Source organism: Salvelinus sp. IW2-2015, linkage group LG4q.2, assembly GCF_002910315.2.
Source record: "Salvelinus sp. IW2-2015 linkage group LG4q.2, ASM291031v2, whole genome shotgun sequence".
NCBI lineage: Eukaryota > Metazoa > Chordata > Actinopteri > Salmoniformes > Salmonidae > Salvelinus > Salvelinus sp. IW2-2015.
This window is the reverse complement of record NC_036843.1, coordinates 1346615-1367263: the sequence shown is the minus strand read 5'-3', so window position 1 is coordinate 1367263 and position 20649 is coordinate 1346615. Positions and strand designations below refer to the sequence as shown.

The window sequence follows — 20649 nt, the reverse complement described above, 5'->3', positions numbered from 1 at the left end:
TGATCGAATGAGAGACGCTGACGAGAGTGCAGACAGAGAGAGAGAGATCCGCGAAGTGAGAGAGAACGAGCAGATGGACGAGACTGCAAGCCACAGGAAGCGGCGATATGCATGCTAAGAATAGACATGACGAGATAGAGAGAGATAAGGAGACAGACGAGAGAGTATGGACGATATCGTACGACGAGAGTCTGGGAATTACTGGAGACGAATTCGAGCTGAGAGATGCGATGGTGGGGAGAGCGACGTTACCGCTAAAGACCGAGAGATATGTACGCGAGACGAATATGGAAGAACCGACGAGTGACAAGACCTTCATCACAGAACCCGCAAGCCGGTGACTAGAGATGAGAGATGCAAGAGACGTATACCGCCAGAGTTCAGATCTCACGTCACCCCGAGCCATCGAGAGAGACGCGCGCAGTCAGTAGTGCGAACATATGAGGGACTGGGGGCAACAGGTGTATCTGAGAAGGGAAAGAGGACTACGTCGGCGAGTCCCGGCCGAATTGAGAAACGCACCCGCATGTGAAAAAGAGAGAAGAAAGGACAGTTTAGGTAACGAAAGGACGAGAGAACGAGGGGGAAGAAAGATCCAGGGGGAATCTTGATCTGAAGAGAGGGAGATAGCCAGTGAAAGGAATGTACCATTCTAGGACTAATTGAGCTGTAGCAAGATTCCATGACCTGGTTAATATAAGCGAAATAGGTAACTCGTATCCATTACGGTTTGATTTCTTCAAGATACAAAACAGGTAGCTCAAGAGAGCCCAGCCTGCGGAACAGAATTTCCCTACCCCACAGCACTGGTGTTCCAGCCCGTCTATCCCCTAATCCTTTCCTGCTGCATTCCCTTATTCATTAGTCCCATACCCACCCCGGGCAGCTTGATGTGTCCCTGGATAGGCACATTATCCATGTAGCTATGGAGGACGGATGGTGATACAGAGCAGCTTTGTTTATTTTACAGTCATACCTTCGATCAAGTGGGAAAGTATGCTAAAGACAGTCTGCTAAAACTGGACTCCCATTCCCACCGCACTGAGGAGTTGGCTTCAGAGCATTCAGCTCCTTTCTTCAAAGAACTGCTGCTGCCACATTCGCCATTACACACTGCTGACCTCTCTCGCTCAACAACAAAAAAAACACACTGGCACGCGCACGTGCACACACAAACACACAACAGCCACACATAGCGGCACGACACACAAAGACACATCACCATCAAACCACACGAACCGGACACACACAGCACTTACACACAACGACTACACATCCACACACCATACTCCAGGCGATACAGCACACAACAGAAACACACAGAGACCGGCCAGCTCTGTATAGATGACAATAATCCTGGCTAGTGGATAGAATCTCCGTAATGTGGTCCTGTAGTGGAGGCGTCTAGCGACGTGTCTGTGATGTTACAAGCGGAGATGTGCTGTGGCAGGGGTTTAGAGGTTAAGAGGTAGAGGAGAATGGCGTGTACAGGTGGCTTATGATGGAGCCAGTCCTGAGGGGAAACAACCACATTGGCTATCTCTCTGACCCTCTCCTAGACTGTCTAGCCATATGACCTTGGAAGAGGCATCTTTTGTATCCGACTGAGCCGACCAGGACAGACAGTGCGCGAGCGGTTGTGATAGTGTGTGTGTGTGTGTGTGTCGTGTCGTGACTATTCTGTGTGTGTTTTGTGGTGGTATATGTGGGTGTGTGTTTGCTCTCTCTGTCGTGTGTGTGTGTGGTGGTGTGTGTGTGGAAGAGCGGTGTTTTTGTGGCTAAATTGACTTTTAAATGGTAAAATGTTAAATTGTATCTTCTACCTACATGTTACATATTACCTTAGGTACCTATCACGCCTCCTTGCTGCGTACAACCACATTGTGGTTATTCTGGGACGTCTCACCCTGCTCTACCCTCCTGTGTCCTTCGCAATGATAGCACTCTCTGGGAGGTTTCTGTGGGTGTGTGTACATTGTGTCAGTGTTGTATTATTAGTCTTTATGACCTTCTGTGCTCTGCGTTCTTTAATCCTAAGTTTTATTGTTTTGACTCTTTTCGAACCTTCTCCCTCCTTTACTTACTCTCTGAACTACAGTAATAGCACTGTTTAGACTGGGGTGCTAGATATATATAGACAAACGAAACATATCACAACCTCAACACTATTTTCATTCGGCCACACAACACACACCACAACACACACACACCCACCATTACGCACACACACACACTCCGCCACACACACACGCACATAACACACACACAACAGCGACCAACATGTGTAGTCTCTCTAATTCTTACATACTCGCCATCACAGTGGGGATCCTAAATGATCACTTTGCCCTTTAAAAAATTACCTAACCTTCATAACTCATTAAACCTTAACCCTAAAACCGGTGATTACACTAGCCACTTACACGTTACTCAGACCATAACAACGCTCTATACTCATGCTCTACATTTTCGTTACCCTAACCCTAATCTAAACCCTAAACCTTAACTCCTAACCCCTAAACCTAACCACTAGATGCCTCGTCGCCAAACGTAACGCGCTTTTTAGAGACAAGGGAACCCTAATTCTTGGACGCGGCCATATACCAATAAATCTAACCTTCGTCCACCTTATCCTAACCCTCTCAAACCTAAGGCCATTCTCAGCCCCTCGTACACCTAATTCTTACCCTACTATAATATACTAGGCGAGGGAGAATTTATCCTTGTTTTACTTCCTTGTTGGCATCTTTTGGGGATTTTACAGTCTCCCACAAGAATAAAAGAACCCCCCCCCCCCCCACAACGATTAACACATCACACCCCTAGGGAACTAAAGCTCTAATGCCTTTATCCGTCCTCCACCTTCATGCCCTCTTTAGAGGGTCCAAATGACAAGTGCCTGTCTCTCATGTTAGCTAATGTAGAGAACACTACTTAGGACTCTCAGAGGATCCACCTAGTCCAGAGTAGGCCACACTTACATGCGTCACTCTGAAATATATATGAAAGGGAAGAGAGAGGACGGGAGAGAAGCAGCAGTGAAAAGAGAGAAAGAAGACAGTTGGTACGAAAGGAGAGAACGAGGGGGAAGAAAGACCAGGGAAAGTTTGAGTCTGAGAGAGGGAGATAGCAAGGAAGCAATGTACCATTCTAGGACTAATGAGCTGTAGCAAAGATTCCATGACCTGGTAATTACATAGTAAGTATCATTACGGTTTGATTTCTTTCAAGATACAAACAGGTAGCTCAGAGAGAGCCCGGGAACAGAATCTCGTGTTCCAGCCCTCTATCCCAAATTCCTTGTCTTGTATTCCCTATTCCATATCCATACCCACCCCGGGCAGCTTGTGTCCCTGGATAGGCACATTGATCCATGTAGCTATTGAGGAGATGGTGAAAGACAGTGTTTATTTACAGTCATTGATCAGTAAAGTTGTAGCATCTGCTAAACTGGACTCCCATTCCCACCGCACTGAGGAGTTGGCTTCAGAGCATTCAGCTCCGTTTCAAAGAACTGCCTGCTGCCACATTCGCCATTCACACTGCTGACACCTCTCTCGCTCAACAACAAAAAAAACACACGCGCACGTGCACACACAAACACACAAAGAAACACACGCACACACACAAAGAAACACATACACACAAAGAAACACACACACACACACACACACACACACACATACACACACACACCAATACACACACACAAAGAAACACACAGAGGGAGCAGCTCTGAATGCATCTGGCTGTGCCGGTAATGTGGTCCTGTAGTGAGAGGTTAGGACTGTGTGTGAGTGTCAGCGAGCGTGCAGGGGTTAGAGGTTAGAGGTTAGAGGAGAATGGGTTGGTGGTATGTGGGCCAGTCCTGAGAGAACAACCACTGGCTATCTCTCTGACCCTTGACCTTCTACCCATGACCCCTGGAAGAGGCCTTTTGTATCCACTGAGCCGACAGGACAGCAGAGCGTGTGTGTGTGTGGTGAGTGTGTGTGTGTGTGTGTGTGTGTGTGTGTGTGTGTGTGTGTGTGTGTGTGTGTGTGTGTGTGTGTGGTGTGTGTGTGTGTGTGTGTGGAGGGGTTTTGGGTGCCCATCACAAGCTCTGCCCAAACATTGTTATCTGGACTACCCCTTTGACCTCTTGTCTTGAAATGAACCTTCTGTGGGAGGTCTGTGTGTGTATGTGTGTAATGTAGGCCCTGCTCTCCCCGTGTTTGTGTTTGCTTCTTCTGAAACTCTCCCTCCCACACCACCAGTCAGATAGCACTGGTTTACTGGGTGTCTAAAGAAACACAAACATACACACCACACACACACACACACCACACACACACACACACACACACACACACACACACCACACACACCACACACACACACACACAACACACACACACACACACACCATTGTTCTTCTATTCTTGTGGGGACCTAAATGTTATCCCTTAAAAATCCTAACCTCTAACCTTAAACCTAACCCTAAACCTAACCACTAGCCCCTTACCCTAACCCTAACCCTAATTCTTACCCTAACCCTAATTCTAACCCTAAACCTAACTCCTAACCCTAAACCTAACCACTAGCCCCTTACCCTAACCCTAATTCTTACCCTAACCATAATTCTAACCCTAAACCTAACTCCTAACCCTAAACCTAACCACTAGCCCCTTACCCTAATTCTTACCCTAACTATAATTCTAGGGAGGGAGAATTTTCCTTGTTTTACTATCCTTGTGGGGACTTTTGGGGGATTTTAAGTCCCCACAAAAAAAAAAAAACCCCCCCCCCCCCCCCACACACACACACACACACCTCAGGGCTAAAGCCTCTAATGCTCTTTTCCTCCTCCCCTCTGCTCTTTAGAGGGTCAATGAAAGTGCCTGGTCTCTGTGGTTGTTATGTGAGAACACTCACAGGACAGAGATCCCACCCTGGCCCGGCCTACTCTCATCTATATGCTGCATTCTTAGCCTTTATTTAAACCAGGATGTCCCATTGAGGGCATTGGATAACTCTTTTCCAAGGGACACCTGGGTCCATATCCACTAAGCATCTTAGAGTAGGATGGCTGATCTAGGATCTGTCCATATAATCGTATTCAGTCATAGACTGTTCTCTCTGCTATCGCACGGCAAGCATACCGGAGCGCCAAGTCTAGGTCCAAAAGGCTCTTTAACAGCTTCTACCCCGAAACTATAAGACTGCTGAACAATTAATCAAATGGCCACCGGGACTACTTACATTGACCAACCGCCCCCCCCCCCCCCCCCCCCCCCCTTTTGTTTTTACACTGCTGCTACTCGCTGCTAATCATCTAGTATCTTATTATCTAAATAGTCACTTTGCCCTTACCTACATGTACAAATGGTCTCGACTAACCGGTACTCCCTGTATATAGCCTTGTTATTGTTATTTTATTGTGTTACTTTTCATTACATTTTTTACTGTAGTTTATTTAGTCCTTTTTTTTTTAAACTCTATTTCTTGAACTGCCTTGTTGGTTAAGGGCTTGTAAGTAAGGATTTCACAGTAAGGTCTACACCTGTTGTATTTGGTGCCTGTGACAAATAACAATTGATTTGATTCGATTCATAATGATCTAAAAGGCTAAACTGATTCTAGATCAGCACTATTCTAAGACACTATCTGCATACGGGCCCTGACCAAGAAAGCAGCTCTAGTATAAAACAGAACCTGTCATAGCAAAGGCAGTACAGTATGAAGATATGCAGAATCTGCTTCTCCAATAGAAATCCCCGATCACACTTGTAGGCGGTGTCATGGCGATATTAGCTGGCAGAAACACTTCATCGGCTCTAACGGTCGTGTCGCGACGAACTGCGCATGTGCAGGCCGTCAAACGAAAGGCACTTTTTATGATATAAAGCTGTTTTTGACAGAAATGAAAACGTGTCAGTTTGTCACTTTTACAAAGTTGTAGTAATGACCAGTTCAGCTACTTAACACATTGGCTTTTAATCGAGGTTTTGCCTTTAGAATTTGAGAAAATGAACAACTAAGGACACATTTGTCACTTCTCCCAATTGACTTGCCAAACCCCAAACCCCGGTCTGGTCTGTCGAGTCTGCTTTACGACGCCTTCCTGGAAGTATTGCGATGTTGCGCCTCGTTTTTGGGAAATCTCTGTGGGCACACTACTAGCCGTCTAGCCAAAACACTGTGATCAGAGGCCGCGGTCAAGAAACGAGCATAAGCCACATAGTTCCTCTTCATGTCTCTTTTTCTAGCAGCCTCTTAGTTGGCATTTTAGAATGCTCATGGGGGGATATTTAAATGGGTTTACCATAATAACACTTTTCAACACTAATTCCTTACAGTTTATGTGGCACAGAGGACCAACAACAGAACATACATTTGACTTCCTTATGAATGTAATGGTAGCGAAGCATTAAGAGTGCTACCCATGTTTTAACTAACTGTGATTTTCACATCTACCATAGAGAGGGTTTTATGAAGGTCCGTCAGTATTCAAGTCGCTACTATTGATTGGCTGCACCTCTACTCTGGGGTGTGAGGTGAGGACAGTGGAAAAGCATCTTTCTAAGCGCTGTTTGACGTGGGGGGTGTAGAGGCTCCTAAATACAAGACTGAAGTGTGTGTGACAGAGACAATAGTGCTGCTGCTCTCCCCTGGGAAAAGAAAGGAGGGGAAGAGAGGGAGGCGATGGGGAGGAGGGGAGGATGAAAGAAAGTGCCACCTCCCTGTCAGGGGGTGAGGAAGGGGGGAGTGTGGGGCTTCTTAAGACCCCAAAGTGCCATCAGTGCACCTCTACTTTTATCTCCTTCCCTCCCTCTCCTCTGCTCTCCTCTCTTCCTCTCCTTTTAAAACCCCTCCAATCTATGATTTTAGAGGTGTGATGATGACTTGTCTTGCTCTGGTCATTACGCTGTTTTGTCTTCCGTCTCTTCCTTTCCTCATAAACTGCATCAGTGTATTAACTGGCCCAGAAACTAGCTGTGTGGTGTGTGTGTGTGTGTGTGTGTGTGTGGTGTGTGTGTGTGTGTGTGTGGTGTGTGTGTGTGTGTGTGTGATGATATGTGTGTGTGTCGTGTGTGTGGTGTGTAGTGTTGCGGTGTGTGTGTGTGCTGTGTGTGTGTGTGTGTGTGTGTGTGGTGTGGGGTGTGTGTGCATGCGTCTCTGTGTCTGTGGTGTATCACTAGTGTGTGTGCATGCGTGTGTATTTGTGTGTGTATAGCCCAGGGATCATCAACAAGTGGCGATGGCCTCCCAAGTGGTGCAGCGGTTTAAGACACTGCATCGCAGCGCTCGAGGCATCAGTACCCACTCGGGTTTGATCCCGGGCTGTATCACAACCGGCCATGATTGGGAGTCCCATAGGGCGGCGCACAATTGGCCCAGCGTCGTCCAGGTTAGGGGAGGGTTTGGCTGGGGTAGGACGTCATTGTAAATAAGAATTTGTTCTTTACTGACTTGCCTAGTTAAATACAAGGTTAAATATAAAATTAAAACAAACTAGATTCAAATTATTCCCAAAAATTATTTGTAGACTGCAAATTGACAGAAAGATGCCCAAACATGAAATAATGTGACTAAACTAAAGAAAAAGAAAAAGAAACTACACTATGAAACAAAGATTAAGTATATAAAGAATGATAGTGAAAAGCTTTGGGTCACCTTAAATGAAATGTTGGGAAAAAAGCCAACTCTGCTCCTTCATTCATTGAATCAGATGGCTCATTCATCACAAAGCCCACTGATATTGTAAACTACTTTAATTACTTTTTCATTGGCAAGATAAGCAAACTTAGGGATGACATGCCAGCAACAAATGCTGACACTACACATCCATGTCTATCGGACCAAATTATGAAAGACAAGAATTGTACTTTTGAATTCCGTAAAGTCAGTGTGGAAGAGGTGAAAAAAATTATTGTTGTCTATCAACAATAACAAGCCACTGGGGTCTGACAATCTGTATGGAAAATTACTGAGGATAAAAGCAGACGATATTGCCACTCCTATTTGCCACATCTTCAATTTAAACCTACTAGGGAGCGTGTGCCCTCAGGCCTGGAGGGAAGCTAAAGTCATTCCACTAACCAAGAATAGTAAAGCCCCCTTTACTGGCTCAAATAGCCGACCACTCAGCCTGTTACCAACCCTTAGTAAACTTCCGGAAAAAATTGTGTTTGACCAGATACAATGCTATTTCCCAGTAAACAAATTGACAACAGAATTTCAGCACACTTATATGGAAGGACACTCAACAAGCACAGCACTTACACAAATGACTAATGATTGGCTGAGAGAAATTGATGATCAAATTATTGTGGGGGCTGTCTTGTTAGACTTCAGTGCAGCTTTTGACATTATTGATCATAGTCTGCTGCTGGAAAAACGTATGTGGTATGGCTTTACACCCCCTGTTATAATGTGGATAAAGAGTGACTTGTCTAACAGAACACAGAGAGTGTTCTTTAATGGAAGCCTCTCAAATATAATCCAGTTAGAATCAGGAATTCCTCAGGGTAGCTGGTTAGGCCCCTTGCTTTTTTAAATTTTTACTAACGACATGCCACTGACTTTGAGTAAAGCCAGAGTGTCTATGTATGCAGATGACTCAACACTATACACATCAGCTACTACAGCAACTGACATGACTGCAACACTTAACAAAGAGCTGCAGTTAGTTTCAGAGTGGGTGGCAAGGAATAAGTTACCCCTAAATATTTCTAAAACTAAAAGCATTCTATTTGGAACAAAACACTCACGAAACCCTAAACCTCAACAAAATATTGTAATAAATCATGTGGAAATTGAGCACGTTGAGATGACTAAACTGCTTGGTGTAACCCTAGATTGTAAACTGTCATGGTCAAAACATATTGATGCAGTAGTAGCGAAGATGGGGAGAAGTCTGTCTATAATAAAGCGATGCTCTGCCTTCTTAACAACACTATCAACAAGGCAGGTCCTACAGGCCCTAGTTTTGTCGCACCTTGACTACTGTTAACCCCGGTCTCCTGGCTAAATTCCCAATCTGGCCCTCAAACCATCACGCTCACCTAATAATCCCCAGTTTACGATTGGCTCATTCATCCCCCACCTCTCCCCTGTAACTATTCCCCAGGTCGTTGCTGTAAATGAGAACGTGTTCTCAGTCAACTTACCTGGTAAAATAACGGATAAATAAAAAAATTAAAAATAAAGTTCAGTCGTGTAGTCAGGTGCCACAAAAAAGGACTTAGGAAAATTGCAATTGGCTCAGAACAATGGCAGTACGGCTGGCCCTTGGATGTACACAGAGAGCTAATATTAATAATATGCATGTCAATCTCTCCTGGCTGAAAGTGGAGGAGAGATTGACTTCATCACTACTTTWATTTATGAGAMGTATTGACATYTTGAATGCARRGAGCTGTCTGTCTAAACTACTGGCACACAGCTRYGACACRCATGCATACCCCACAAGACATGCCACAAGAGGTCTCTTCACAGTCCCCAAGTCCAGAACAGACTATGGGAGGCACACAGTACTACATAGAACCATGACTACATGGAACTCTATTCCACATCAAGTAACTGACGCAAGCAGTACAATTAGATTTAAAAAACAGATTAAAAAAACCTTATGGAACAGCGGGGACTGTGAAGCAACACAAACATTGGCACAGACACATGCATGCATACTGACACACACACACACACACACACAACACACACAACACACACACACACACACACACAGACACACACACACACCCACCACACACACACACAACACACACACACCCACACAACACACACACACACCACACAATAACATAAACGCAACTATACATACACATGGATTTTTACTGTAGATACAGTATGTGGTATGGGTGGAGTTGGGGCCTAAGGGCACACAGGTGGTTGTGAAATCTGTGAGGTATTGTAATGTTTTACAAATGCTATAAACGCCTTGTTTCCATTTTGCTTTTGGACGCCCAGGTGGGAAGAAGAAGCGGATTTCCCCCTAATAAAATAACAACTACAACAGATATAGATATCTTGAATAAAAACATTAATCATTCAAAAGCCTGTGTATCCGATCACAGTGTCTCTCTATTATGTGTGGTAAATGCTTGGGCCCACAGATTTCCAAAATTAAATCACTTTCTCTGGTTTTTGAAAATTCCCCCAAAATATCTATATATTTTTTTTAATTGCTCAGAAAACATGGCCGCCAGTTGGGGGAACCCTGTTGTAGTCTTTCATCTTGTGCTTTCCCCACACCTTGCTCCATGACAAAACGAGGCAACAGTGTGCTTCAGGACCATGCGGACGCCTCTGATCGGTCCCGGTAGGCTGTTTGTGTGTTTATCCGACTGGATAAAAAAATATATAATAAAATATATGCCCCCCCCCCACTAAAACCAAAGTTGCAACCCTTGCATGGAACATTCCATTGATATCAATACAAGTGGTCCTTGTACTTTATAGCATACGCAAGTCCCAGGCACAAACAAAGTTGAGAAACATATTTGAGCAGCTGTCTCGAAGATGATCTGAATAAGGATGACCCCTGACTGTCGTTGCTGTAAGAGTGAAAGGTTAGGCAGGCGTTAGCGCTTAGCAGTAGTAGTAGCATTACCAGTTAGCATTGGTGGCTAGGGGGATTCCTCTAGCAGTTGGTGTCTGTTAATGAAACGGCTCGCCTTTCAGATAAGGGCTAAAGAACTGTGCAGAATGATGAGTGTGTCTGTTTGTGTGTGTGTGTGTGGATGTGTGTGTGTGTGTGTGTGTGTGTGTGTGTGTGTGTGTGTGTGTGTGTGTGTGTGTGTGTGTGTGTGTGTGGTGTGTGTGGTGGAAATCGGGTGTGTGCGTGATAGGCCGCATATGACTGTGATCCAGGGTTTAGAGTAGTGGGATTAGGTGGGATTGACCTAGTGTTGTGATGTGTGTTTCTCTGTCAGACAGCCTGACTATTTAGAGAGCAGATTCACACTCAGTCACACTCACACGACTGGGCGGCTTGCCAAGGCTTCAATTCACACAGCCCTCTATAGACCAAGGCCTCAATGCGTCTTAATGGGAATACCTCTATTATACACACTCCTCTGTCTATATTGTTTCCTCGTGTTAGCGGGGTGATTACAAGGATAGTTCACCCAAATGATGTTACTTACGATGAAAACTTGCGTCGGCTTCAAGACCCTGGTGCCTGCCTACGGAGCAGCAAGAGGAACTGCCCCTCTACCTTCAGGCTATGCTCAAACCCTACACCCAACCCGAGCACTACGTTTGCCACCTCTGGTCTCTTGGCCCTCAGCTCCGGCTCAGCCCAGACAAAATCCTTCTCTGTTCTGGCACCCCAATCATGGAACAAACTTCCCCGTAACGTCAGGTCACCGGAGTCCCTGCCCATCTTTCTAAAACATCTGAAACCCCACCTCTTCAAAATTGTGGGGAAAATCTGCCTTTGTCTCTTCCTACTAGCACTGACTTCTTTATTGAGGAAACTTGTACTTACTACTGTGATGTGTGGTTGTCCCACCTAGCTATCTTAAGATTAATGCACTAACTGTAAGTCGCTAGGGATAAGAGCGTCTGCTAAATGACTTAGATGTAAACGTATTAGCCTTCAGAGATGGTACCCTACGGCCTACGTTTTGTCTTGTGCCTTCATCAGGAGTATGTGACTTAGTGAAGGTTTGTGTGTTACTCTGTAATAGTGAGCGTATGTTGTATAGGATTAGTATGTATGGCCAATGTAAGTGTGTGTATGGTGTAGTGTGTACTGTAATAGTGACTGTGAGTGCTGGCCTTGCTGTGTTTACACACGCTGCTGAGCTGAGCCACCTTTGTGTGTGTGTGGTGGGTGCGAGCTGAGCTGAGCAGGCTGTTTAGGTCAGGGCGACCTAACTCTGTGACTGTATAGCTGATTGTTTTATGGAGGGGGAGATTGGATGGCCATCGCGCCGGAGTCTGCCGCCACTGCTGTATGTGTATGTTTGTGTAGGTGTATGTCTGTGTGTGCCAGAGTCAGTGTAAAGAACAGGCTAGTTAGCGAATGTCTGCTGTTCACCACAAGATACACTACTTCATTTTCTCTTTCTGTATCGCACTATTTTTCTTGCTCCCCCCCCCCCCCTCCTGTTTTCTCTCTCCCCATGTCTCTATCTTCCCTGCAACGTTCCCTGTCTGGAACTGCGAGGAGTAACAGCGTAACCTACATTGCTACCATGACAACGACCAAAGCCGGCGGGAGTACCGTTGAGGACAGTGGTGTCTCTCTATCACAGGTGAAGGAAAAAAAAGTTGTTCTACAAGTAACAAGAAAATAGCTTCATGTGTTGTCCAAATACTGGTGGAGTCAACTAATAAAACAATTGGATGACCTGACCAGAGAGGTCCAGGACCTGAAAAACAGTTCAAACAGGAGAACGGCAAGATGAGAGGAGAGGAGAAATCATTGAGAGGACATCAGTTCTGTATGTGAATCCATGATAACAATGACGGAGAAATCTGATTATCTTGAGGGACAATTAAGGTGGAACAACACTGCAGAATCTCCACCTGAGACCTAGACGGAGTCTGAGGACAAAGTGAGGGAAATGATCTTGGAGAAACTGAAGATGGACCACAGGAAGATTGAGGTGGAGCGTGGCCACAGGACTTGAAAGCCCACCACCGGCCCAGGTGATAGGCTCAGGCCGATAGTGGTCAAGTTCCTGAGGTTCAAGGACAAGCTAGCTGTTCTGGAAAGAGTCGAGAACTAGAGACGAACGTAAATCTTCCTCAACGAGGAATATCCTGAAGCTGTGCGCTAGAAGAGGGAAGAACTTATCCCAGCCATGAAAGCTGCCAGAGCGTGTTGGGACATTGCTTACATCCACTATGACAGGCTCATTGTCCATCCTCCCTCCCAAAAGTCTGGAAGGGATGAGAGAACCAAGCCTATTGGTTCATAGCTTCAACCCCGCAGCACACACACAAACACTTACGCACACCATCTGATTCAATGAACGATGGACTGCTGAATGTATATTATGTTTCTTGCTTTGTTTGCTTTTTCCATATTATGTCGATGTCTGATAAGCTACCCAGGAAAGGGCTGAAAATAGCCCATGTTAATATATGTAGCCTTAGCAAGTTATTGATTTCATGAGACTTATTTATAACATCAGATAACATTAACATATTAGTCATTTCTGAAACTCACTTAGAAAATCTATTTGATGATACAACAGTAGCAATACAAGGACATAACATCTACAGAAGAGACAGGAATGCTTATGGGGGAGGTGTTGCTGTCTATATTCAGAGCCATATACCTGTAATACTTAGAGAAGAACTTATGTCAAGTGTTATTGACGTGTTGTGGTTGCAGGTTCAGCTGCCTCATCTAAAGCCTTTTCTTTTGGGGTGTTGCTATATACCAAGTGCTAACAGTCAGTATCTAAATAATGTGTGTGAAATGCTTGATAGTGTATGTGATGTAAACAGAGATGTTTTCTTTCTTGGGGACCTGAATATTAACTGGTTTTCATCAAGCTGTCCGCTCAAGAGGAAGCGTCTTACTGTAACCAGTGCCTGTAATCTGGTTCAGGTTATTAATCAACCTACCAGGGTGTTTACAAACACTACAGGAACAAGATCACTCACATGTATTGATCAAATTTTTACTAATACTGTAGAACCTTGTTCTAAATCTGTACCCATTGGATGCAGTGATCCCAGTATAGTGGCTATATCCAGGAAAGCCAACGTTCCAAAATTCGGGCCTAAAATAGTGTATAAGAGATCATAAAGATTTTGCTGTGACTTTTATGTGGATGATGTTAAAAATAGGTGTTTGTCTGATGTGATTAATAAGGCGCATCCAGACACTGCATTTGATGAATTTATGAAATTGCTTCTTCTAATTATTGATAAACATGTACCTGTTAACAGTTCTAACAGTCAGTTTCTTAAGGCTCCAAGGATTGATAAAGAATTTTAAAATGTTATGGTTGAAAGAGATGGGGCAAAAAGAGTGGCTAATAGGTCTGGCTGCGTATCTGACTGGCTGACTTACTGCAAATTGAGAAATTATGTGACTAAACGCAATAAAAAGACGAAGAAACTGTATTATGAAGCCAAGATCAATGATATATAAAATGATGAAAAAAAAACTTTGGAGTACTTTAAATGAATATGAGCAGAAAGACAAATTCAACTCCATCGTTCATTGAATGGCTTATTCATCACAAAAACATTTAATGTTGCCAATTATGTGAATGATTACTTCATTGGCAAAGTGGGCAAACTTAGGCAGGAAATGCCAAAAAACGAACAGTCAGCATAGATTTGGCAAAAGAAAAGCATTGTGAGTTTGAATTTTGTAAAGTTAGTGTAGGAGAGGTGGGAAAAATTGTTATCGATCAATAATGATTGTCACGGATTCCCCCAGTACTGCTGCTCATTCCGTGCACCAGTTCCGGAGGTCTACGTCACCGGCCTCTAGGCGTCACTGAACTGTCTCATTACACACACCTGATTCCAATTCCCCTGATTAGTAATTGTATATATGCGCCCTCTGTTCACCATTGTCTTGTCGGTTATTGTTCCCATGTCCGTTGGTCTGTGAGTACCTGTGCTTTGTGGTTTCGTCTTTCGTGCTGCGTGTATTGTGCACTTGTTATTACGGGTCTCGTCCCGTGTATTGTTGTACATTTGTTATTACGGGTCTCGCCCCATATAGTGTATTGCGGGTCTCGTCCTGTGTATTCATTAGAGGTTTAACCTCGCTCTTTTGTTTGGGTTACGTCCCTGTGTTTTTGTATACGTGTTTGTTTTGGGCTTCGTCCCCATGCCTTTTCATGGCAGGTTGTATATTTTGGGTGGCGTATTAAACCTGCCTATTCTGAATTCCTGCGCCTGTCTCCAATCATTTATACAACGTAACGATGACAAACCTCCTGGCATTGATAACTTAGATGGAAAGCTACTGAGGAGTGGCTATAGAGTCAGCTACCATCCTATCTGTCAAATCTTTAATCTGAGCCTAGAGGAAAGTCTTTGTCCTCAGGCCTGGAGGGAAGCCAAAGTCATTCTGCTACCCAAGAGTGGTAAAGCGGTCTTTACTGGTTCTAACAGCAGACCTATTAACTTGCTGCCAGCTCTTAGCAAACTGTTAGAAAAAATAGTGTTCGACCAAATACAATGCTATTTCTCTGTAAACAAATTAACAGATTTTCAGCATGCTTGTAGAGAAGGTCACTCAACATGTACTGCACTGACACAGATGACTGATGATTGGTTGAAAGAAATTGATAATAAAAACATTGTGGGAGCTGTATTGTTATATTTCAGTGCAGCCTTTGATATTATTGACCATAACCTGTTGTTGAGAAAACGTATGTGTTATGGCTTTTCAACCTCTGCCATATTGTGGATTCAGAGCTATATATCTAATAGAACTCAGAGGGTTTTCTTTAATGGAAGCTTCTCTAATATCAAACATGTAAAGTGTAGTGTACCGCAGGGCAGCTCTCTAGGCCCTCTACTCTTTTCTATTTTTACCAATGATCTGCCACTAGCATTTAACAAACATGTGTGTCCATGAATGTTGAGTCAACAATGTACTCATTAACAACCACATCTAATGAAGTACCTTAAACCCTTAACAAAGAGTTGCAGTCTGTTTTGGAATGGGTGGCCAGTAATAAACTGGTCCTGAACATCTCTAAAACAAAGAGCGTGGTACAAATCATTCCCTAAGTTCTAGACATCAGCTGACTCTGGTAATGAATGGTGTGGCTGTTGAACAAGTTGAGGAGACTAAATTACTTGATGTTACCTTAGATTGTAAACTGTCATAGTCAAAACATATAGATTCAACGGTTGTAAAGATTGGGAGAGGTCTGTCCGTAATAAAGAGATGCTCTGCTTTTTTGACACCACACTCCAGAAAGCAAGTCCTGCAGACTCTAGTTTGATCTTATCTTGATTATTGTCCAGTCAAGTGCTGCAAAGAAAGACCAAGTAAATGTTGTATATATTTTTATTTAATCTTTATTTAACTAGGCAAGTCAGTTAAGAACAAATTCTTATTTAGAATGACGGCCTACCCCGGCCAAACCCTAACCCGGACGACGCTGAGCCAATTGTGTGCCGCCCTATGGGACTCCCAATCACGGCCGGTTGTGATACAGTCTGGAATCTAACCAGGGTCTGTAGTGATGCCTCTAGCACTGAGATGCAGTGCCTTAGACCGCTGCAGCTGGACCAGAACAGAACAGCACGTCTTGCTCTTCATTGTAAGCAGAGGGCTAATATTAATACTATGCATGCCAGTCTCTCTTGGCTAAATTCCTAATTGTTTGTACTGTCAACTTACTGTACGCACAGCACTGACACACACACTTACCCCACCAGACATGCCACCAGGGGTCTTTTCACAGTCCCCAGGTCCAGAACAAATTCAAGAAAACACACAGTATATACAGAGTATAGTATTATACAGAGCCATGAGTGAACAGCAAACTTGGTTTCAAAAAACAAATAAAGCAACACCTCACAGCACAACAACTCTCCCCCATGTGACCTATTTGTTCTGTTTATGTACTGACATGTATGTGGAACTGATAGACACACACACACAGACACACTACCTATTAATGTTTTTAAATGTATGTAAACTGCATTTTATATTTTGTCTGTAATGTATTTTGTCTTTTTCGTTATATGTCGGACCCCAATAAAACTAGCTGTCGCTGCTGGCATTGGCTAATGGGGATCCTAATCAATCTAAAATCGAATAAAATGTCTCTCTTTCTCCCTCCTCCCCCCTCTCTTGTTTGTGTTACCTAATCATATTCACTGATAGGGGAACTGTGGAGGAATCTCAATAAGTTTTGCTCCCCTCTGTCCTCGGTCTTCTCTTCGGTAATCGAGAAGCGGAGGGGAGAGGAAACGTGAAAACAAAAAGCACTTGTATGAAATGAGACTCTCCTCCACTCGCGTCATCAAGTGTGAATCCCAAAATGGATGTGTCAAGTGATCAAAACAAATGTAGCTAGTTGTGCAATTCATTATTTTATAGCTAAATGGATAAGTAGCGTATTGTTTTTAAATGTGTGCATGCTTTTTCTCCTTTGAGAAAAGAACAGCTGATTCAAAGGGGGGTGGGAGATTTGAAAACAATTCCGCGTGAGGTAACGAGGAGGGGAGCAGACTCCTTCGTTTTGACTAACGAATTGACACTCTCCTCGATCACTTTGACACTTATTGGTTTCCGGGTCACGGAGGAGTCGAGGAGAGGATATACTTTTTCCCAATTGAGAATCTCCAAAACGGTCTTCCTGTGTTTACTAAAGAAACCAATCAGCTGTCACTTTCTGAGGTCAACTGCCCAAGGCAGGGGGCCCTCCCACCCAGCCAGGGAGCCCTCCCCAGCCCTCCCACCCAGCCAGGGAGCCCTCCCAGCCAGCTCCCACCCAGCCAGGGAGCCCTCCCCAGCCTCCCACCCAGCCAGGGAGCCCTCCCACCCAGCCAGGGAGCCCTCTCAGCCCTCCACCCCTACGGGGGTCAGCTCCTGCTCAGCCCAGACAAAACCCTTCTCTATCCTGGCACCCCAATTGTGGAACAAGCTTCCCCATAACGTCAGGAAAGCAGAGCCCATTTTCCCCAAAACATCTGAAACCCTACGTCTTCAAAGAGTAACTTAAATAAGACCTCATAACATTTTTGGGGGGAAAAATCTGCTTTTGTCTTTTCCTACTAGCACTGACTTTTCTTACTTCTTTATTGAGGAAAAAAGTACTTACTATGACTGTGTAGTTGTCCCACCTAGCTATCTTAAGATGAATGCACTAACTGTACGTCGCTCTGGATAAGAGCGTCTGCTGAATGACTAAAATGTAAAAAGTATTGGCCTTCAGAGATGGTACCCTACGGCCTACGTTTTGACTTGTGCCTTCATCAGGAGTATGTCAGATAGTGAAGGTGTGTGTGTTACTCTGTAATAGTGAGCGTATATTGTATGGGCTTAGTGTGTAGAGTCAATGTTACAGTGCCTTTGGAAAATGTTGTTTGTTACAGCCTTATTCTAAAATGGATTTAAAAAAAAATCATCCACAGCAATCTGCACACAATACCCCAGATTGACATCACAATACCCTATAATGACATCACAACACCCCATAATGACAGTAAAAACAGGTTAGAAATTATTGCAAATAAAAAACAGAAATACCTTATTTACATAAGTATTCAGACCCTTTGCTGTGAGACTCGAAGTTGAGCTCAGGTGCATCCTGTTTCTATTGATCATCTTTGAGATGTTTCTACAACTTGATTGGAGTCCATCAGTGATAAATTCAATTGATTGGACATGATTTGGAAAGGCACACACCTGTCTATATAAGGTCCCACAGTTGACAGTGCATGTCAGAGCAAAAAGGTTGAAGGAATTGTCCATAGAGCTCCGAGACAGGATTGTGTCGAGGCACCTAAAGGACTCTCAGACCATGAGAAACAAGATTCTCTGGTCTGATGAAACCAAGATTGAACTCTTTGGCCTGAATGCCAAGCGTCATGTCTGGAGCAAACCTGGCACCATTCCAACGGTGAAGCATGGGGGTGGCAGCATCATGCTGTGGGGATATTTTTCAGCGGCAGGGATTGGGAGACTAGTCCGGATGAGGGAAAGATGAACGGAGCAAAGTACAGAGAGATCATTGATGAAAACCTTCTCTAGAGCGCTCAAGACCTCAGACTGGGGCGTATGTTCACCATCCAACAGCCAAGAAAACGCAGGAGTGGCTTCGGGACAAGTCTCTGAATGTCCTTGAGTGGCCGAGCCAGAGGCCGGACTTGAACCCTATCAAACATCTCTGGAGAGACCTGAAAATAGCTATGCAGTGACGCTCCCCATCCAACCTGACAGTGTGCCAAGCTTGTAGCGTCATACCCAAGAAGACTCCAGGCTTTAGTTGCTGCCAAAGGTGCATCATACTGAGTAAAGGGTCTGAATACTTATGTAAATGTAATATTTCTGTTTTTTTATTTGATACATTTGCAAAAAAATTCTAAAAGCTGTTTTTGCTTCGTCATTATGGGGTATTGTGTGTGGATCGATGAGGAATAAAAACATTTTAATCAATTTTAGAATAAGGAATGTAACGGAACAAAATGTGAAAAAAATCAAGGGGTCTGAATACTTTCTAAATGCACTGTAGTGTACTGCATTGTAGTAGTCTGTAATAATGACTGAGTGCTGGCCGTGCTGTGTGACTCACTCATGAGTGCTTTGTTTAGGTTTACCCATGCTGCTGAGCTGAGCCACCAATGTGTGTTTGTGAGTGGGGGGGGGGGGGCGAGCTGAGCCGAGCAGGCTGTATAGGTCAGGGCGACCTGACTCTGTGACTGTGCAGCTGATTGTTTTTATGTAGGTGGAGATTGGTCAGCCTCTGCGCCAGTGTCTGCCATCGCTGCTGTGTGTGTGTGTGTGTGTGTGTGTGTGTGTGTGTTGTGTGTGTTGTGTGTGTGTGTGTGTGTGTGTGTGTGTGTGTGTGTGTGTGTGTGTGTGTGTGTGTGTGTGTGTGTGTGTGTGTGTTGTGTGCCAGTCAGTGTAAAGAACAGGCTAGTTAGCGAATGTCTGCTGTTCACAACAAGATGCACTACTTCATTTTTCTCTTTCTGTATCGCGATATTCTTCTTGCTTTTGTCCCCCTATTTTCTCTCTCCCCACCCTCTCTCTCTCTGTCTCCCTCCCCCCTCATTCTCGTTTGTGTTACGTAATATGGGACGAACTTATGGGGAAAATCTCAATAAGTTTTGTTCTCCTCTGTTCCTCTCTTTGCCTCGTTTTGACAAAAAGTTCAAAGGTAATCAGGGAGCGATGCACTTGTATAAATGAGACTCTCCTCCACTGCGGTCATCAAGTGTGAATCCCAAAATGGATGTGTCAAGTGATCAAAACAAATGTAGCTAGTTGTGCAATATCACTTATTTTATAGCTAAATGGATAAGTAGTGTATTGTTTTTAAATGTGTGCATGGGGATACTCTGACAAGTAGTTAATCGAGGAGGGAGCAGATTCCTTCGTTCGCCTACTAACAAATTAACACTCTCCTCGATCACTCTGCCAATTGTTGGTTGAGGAGAGGAGAGGAGGACGGAGGAGTCGAAGAGAGGATGGACTTTGTCCAATTTGAGAATTCCCGACAAGTCTGAGTAGTTTGGTTGCCTCAGTAAAACACAGGAAGAGACAATCGGCTGTCGCTTTTGAGGTCAACTGCCCCAGGCAGGGGACACAGCGCCGTCCTGGAGTTACCTTTTATCCGACCTCCTCTCATTTAGGCCAAACAAACTGTACTGCAAGTCCATTTTTATTTCACAACATTGTCAACATTGGTAGCGTTCCCACATGGCCAGATCTACAGTGTAGCCGTCCGTTTCGAAACGTTTAAACACCGGGTCGGGATTGTAGTTCACCTGAGCGAAGCTAATGGCTGAAAACAGTCGCGGGAGGGCAGACTGCCACCTAGAGTTTTTCGAGCGCTACTGTTCACCCTGTCTAGGAATGATTGGGGTAAGCATCAAGTCAAATCACATTTTATTTAATTGGTCACATTCCCATATTTCCCAGATGTTATTGCGTGTAGAAAACCACCGAGGAAATATGGTAGCTGATGGTATATG

The 20649-nt window shown here is 44.3% G+C and overlaps 1 protein-coding gene across 1 annotated transcript in view; it reads left to right on the top strand.

Annotated features, from left to right (window-relative positions):
• The first annotated feature begins 7237 nt into the window (after positions 1 to 7237).
• greb1 (growth regulating estrogen receptor binding 1) overlaps positions 7238 to 20649 on the top strand; it is a 55052-nt gene continuing 41640 nt past the window's right edge. The window contains 2 exon segments of the mRNA XM_070443277.1: positions 7238 to 7307; positions 17322 to 17531. Coding sequence (XP_070299378.1) covers positions 7238 to 7307; positions 17322 to 17531 — 280 coding nt within the window.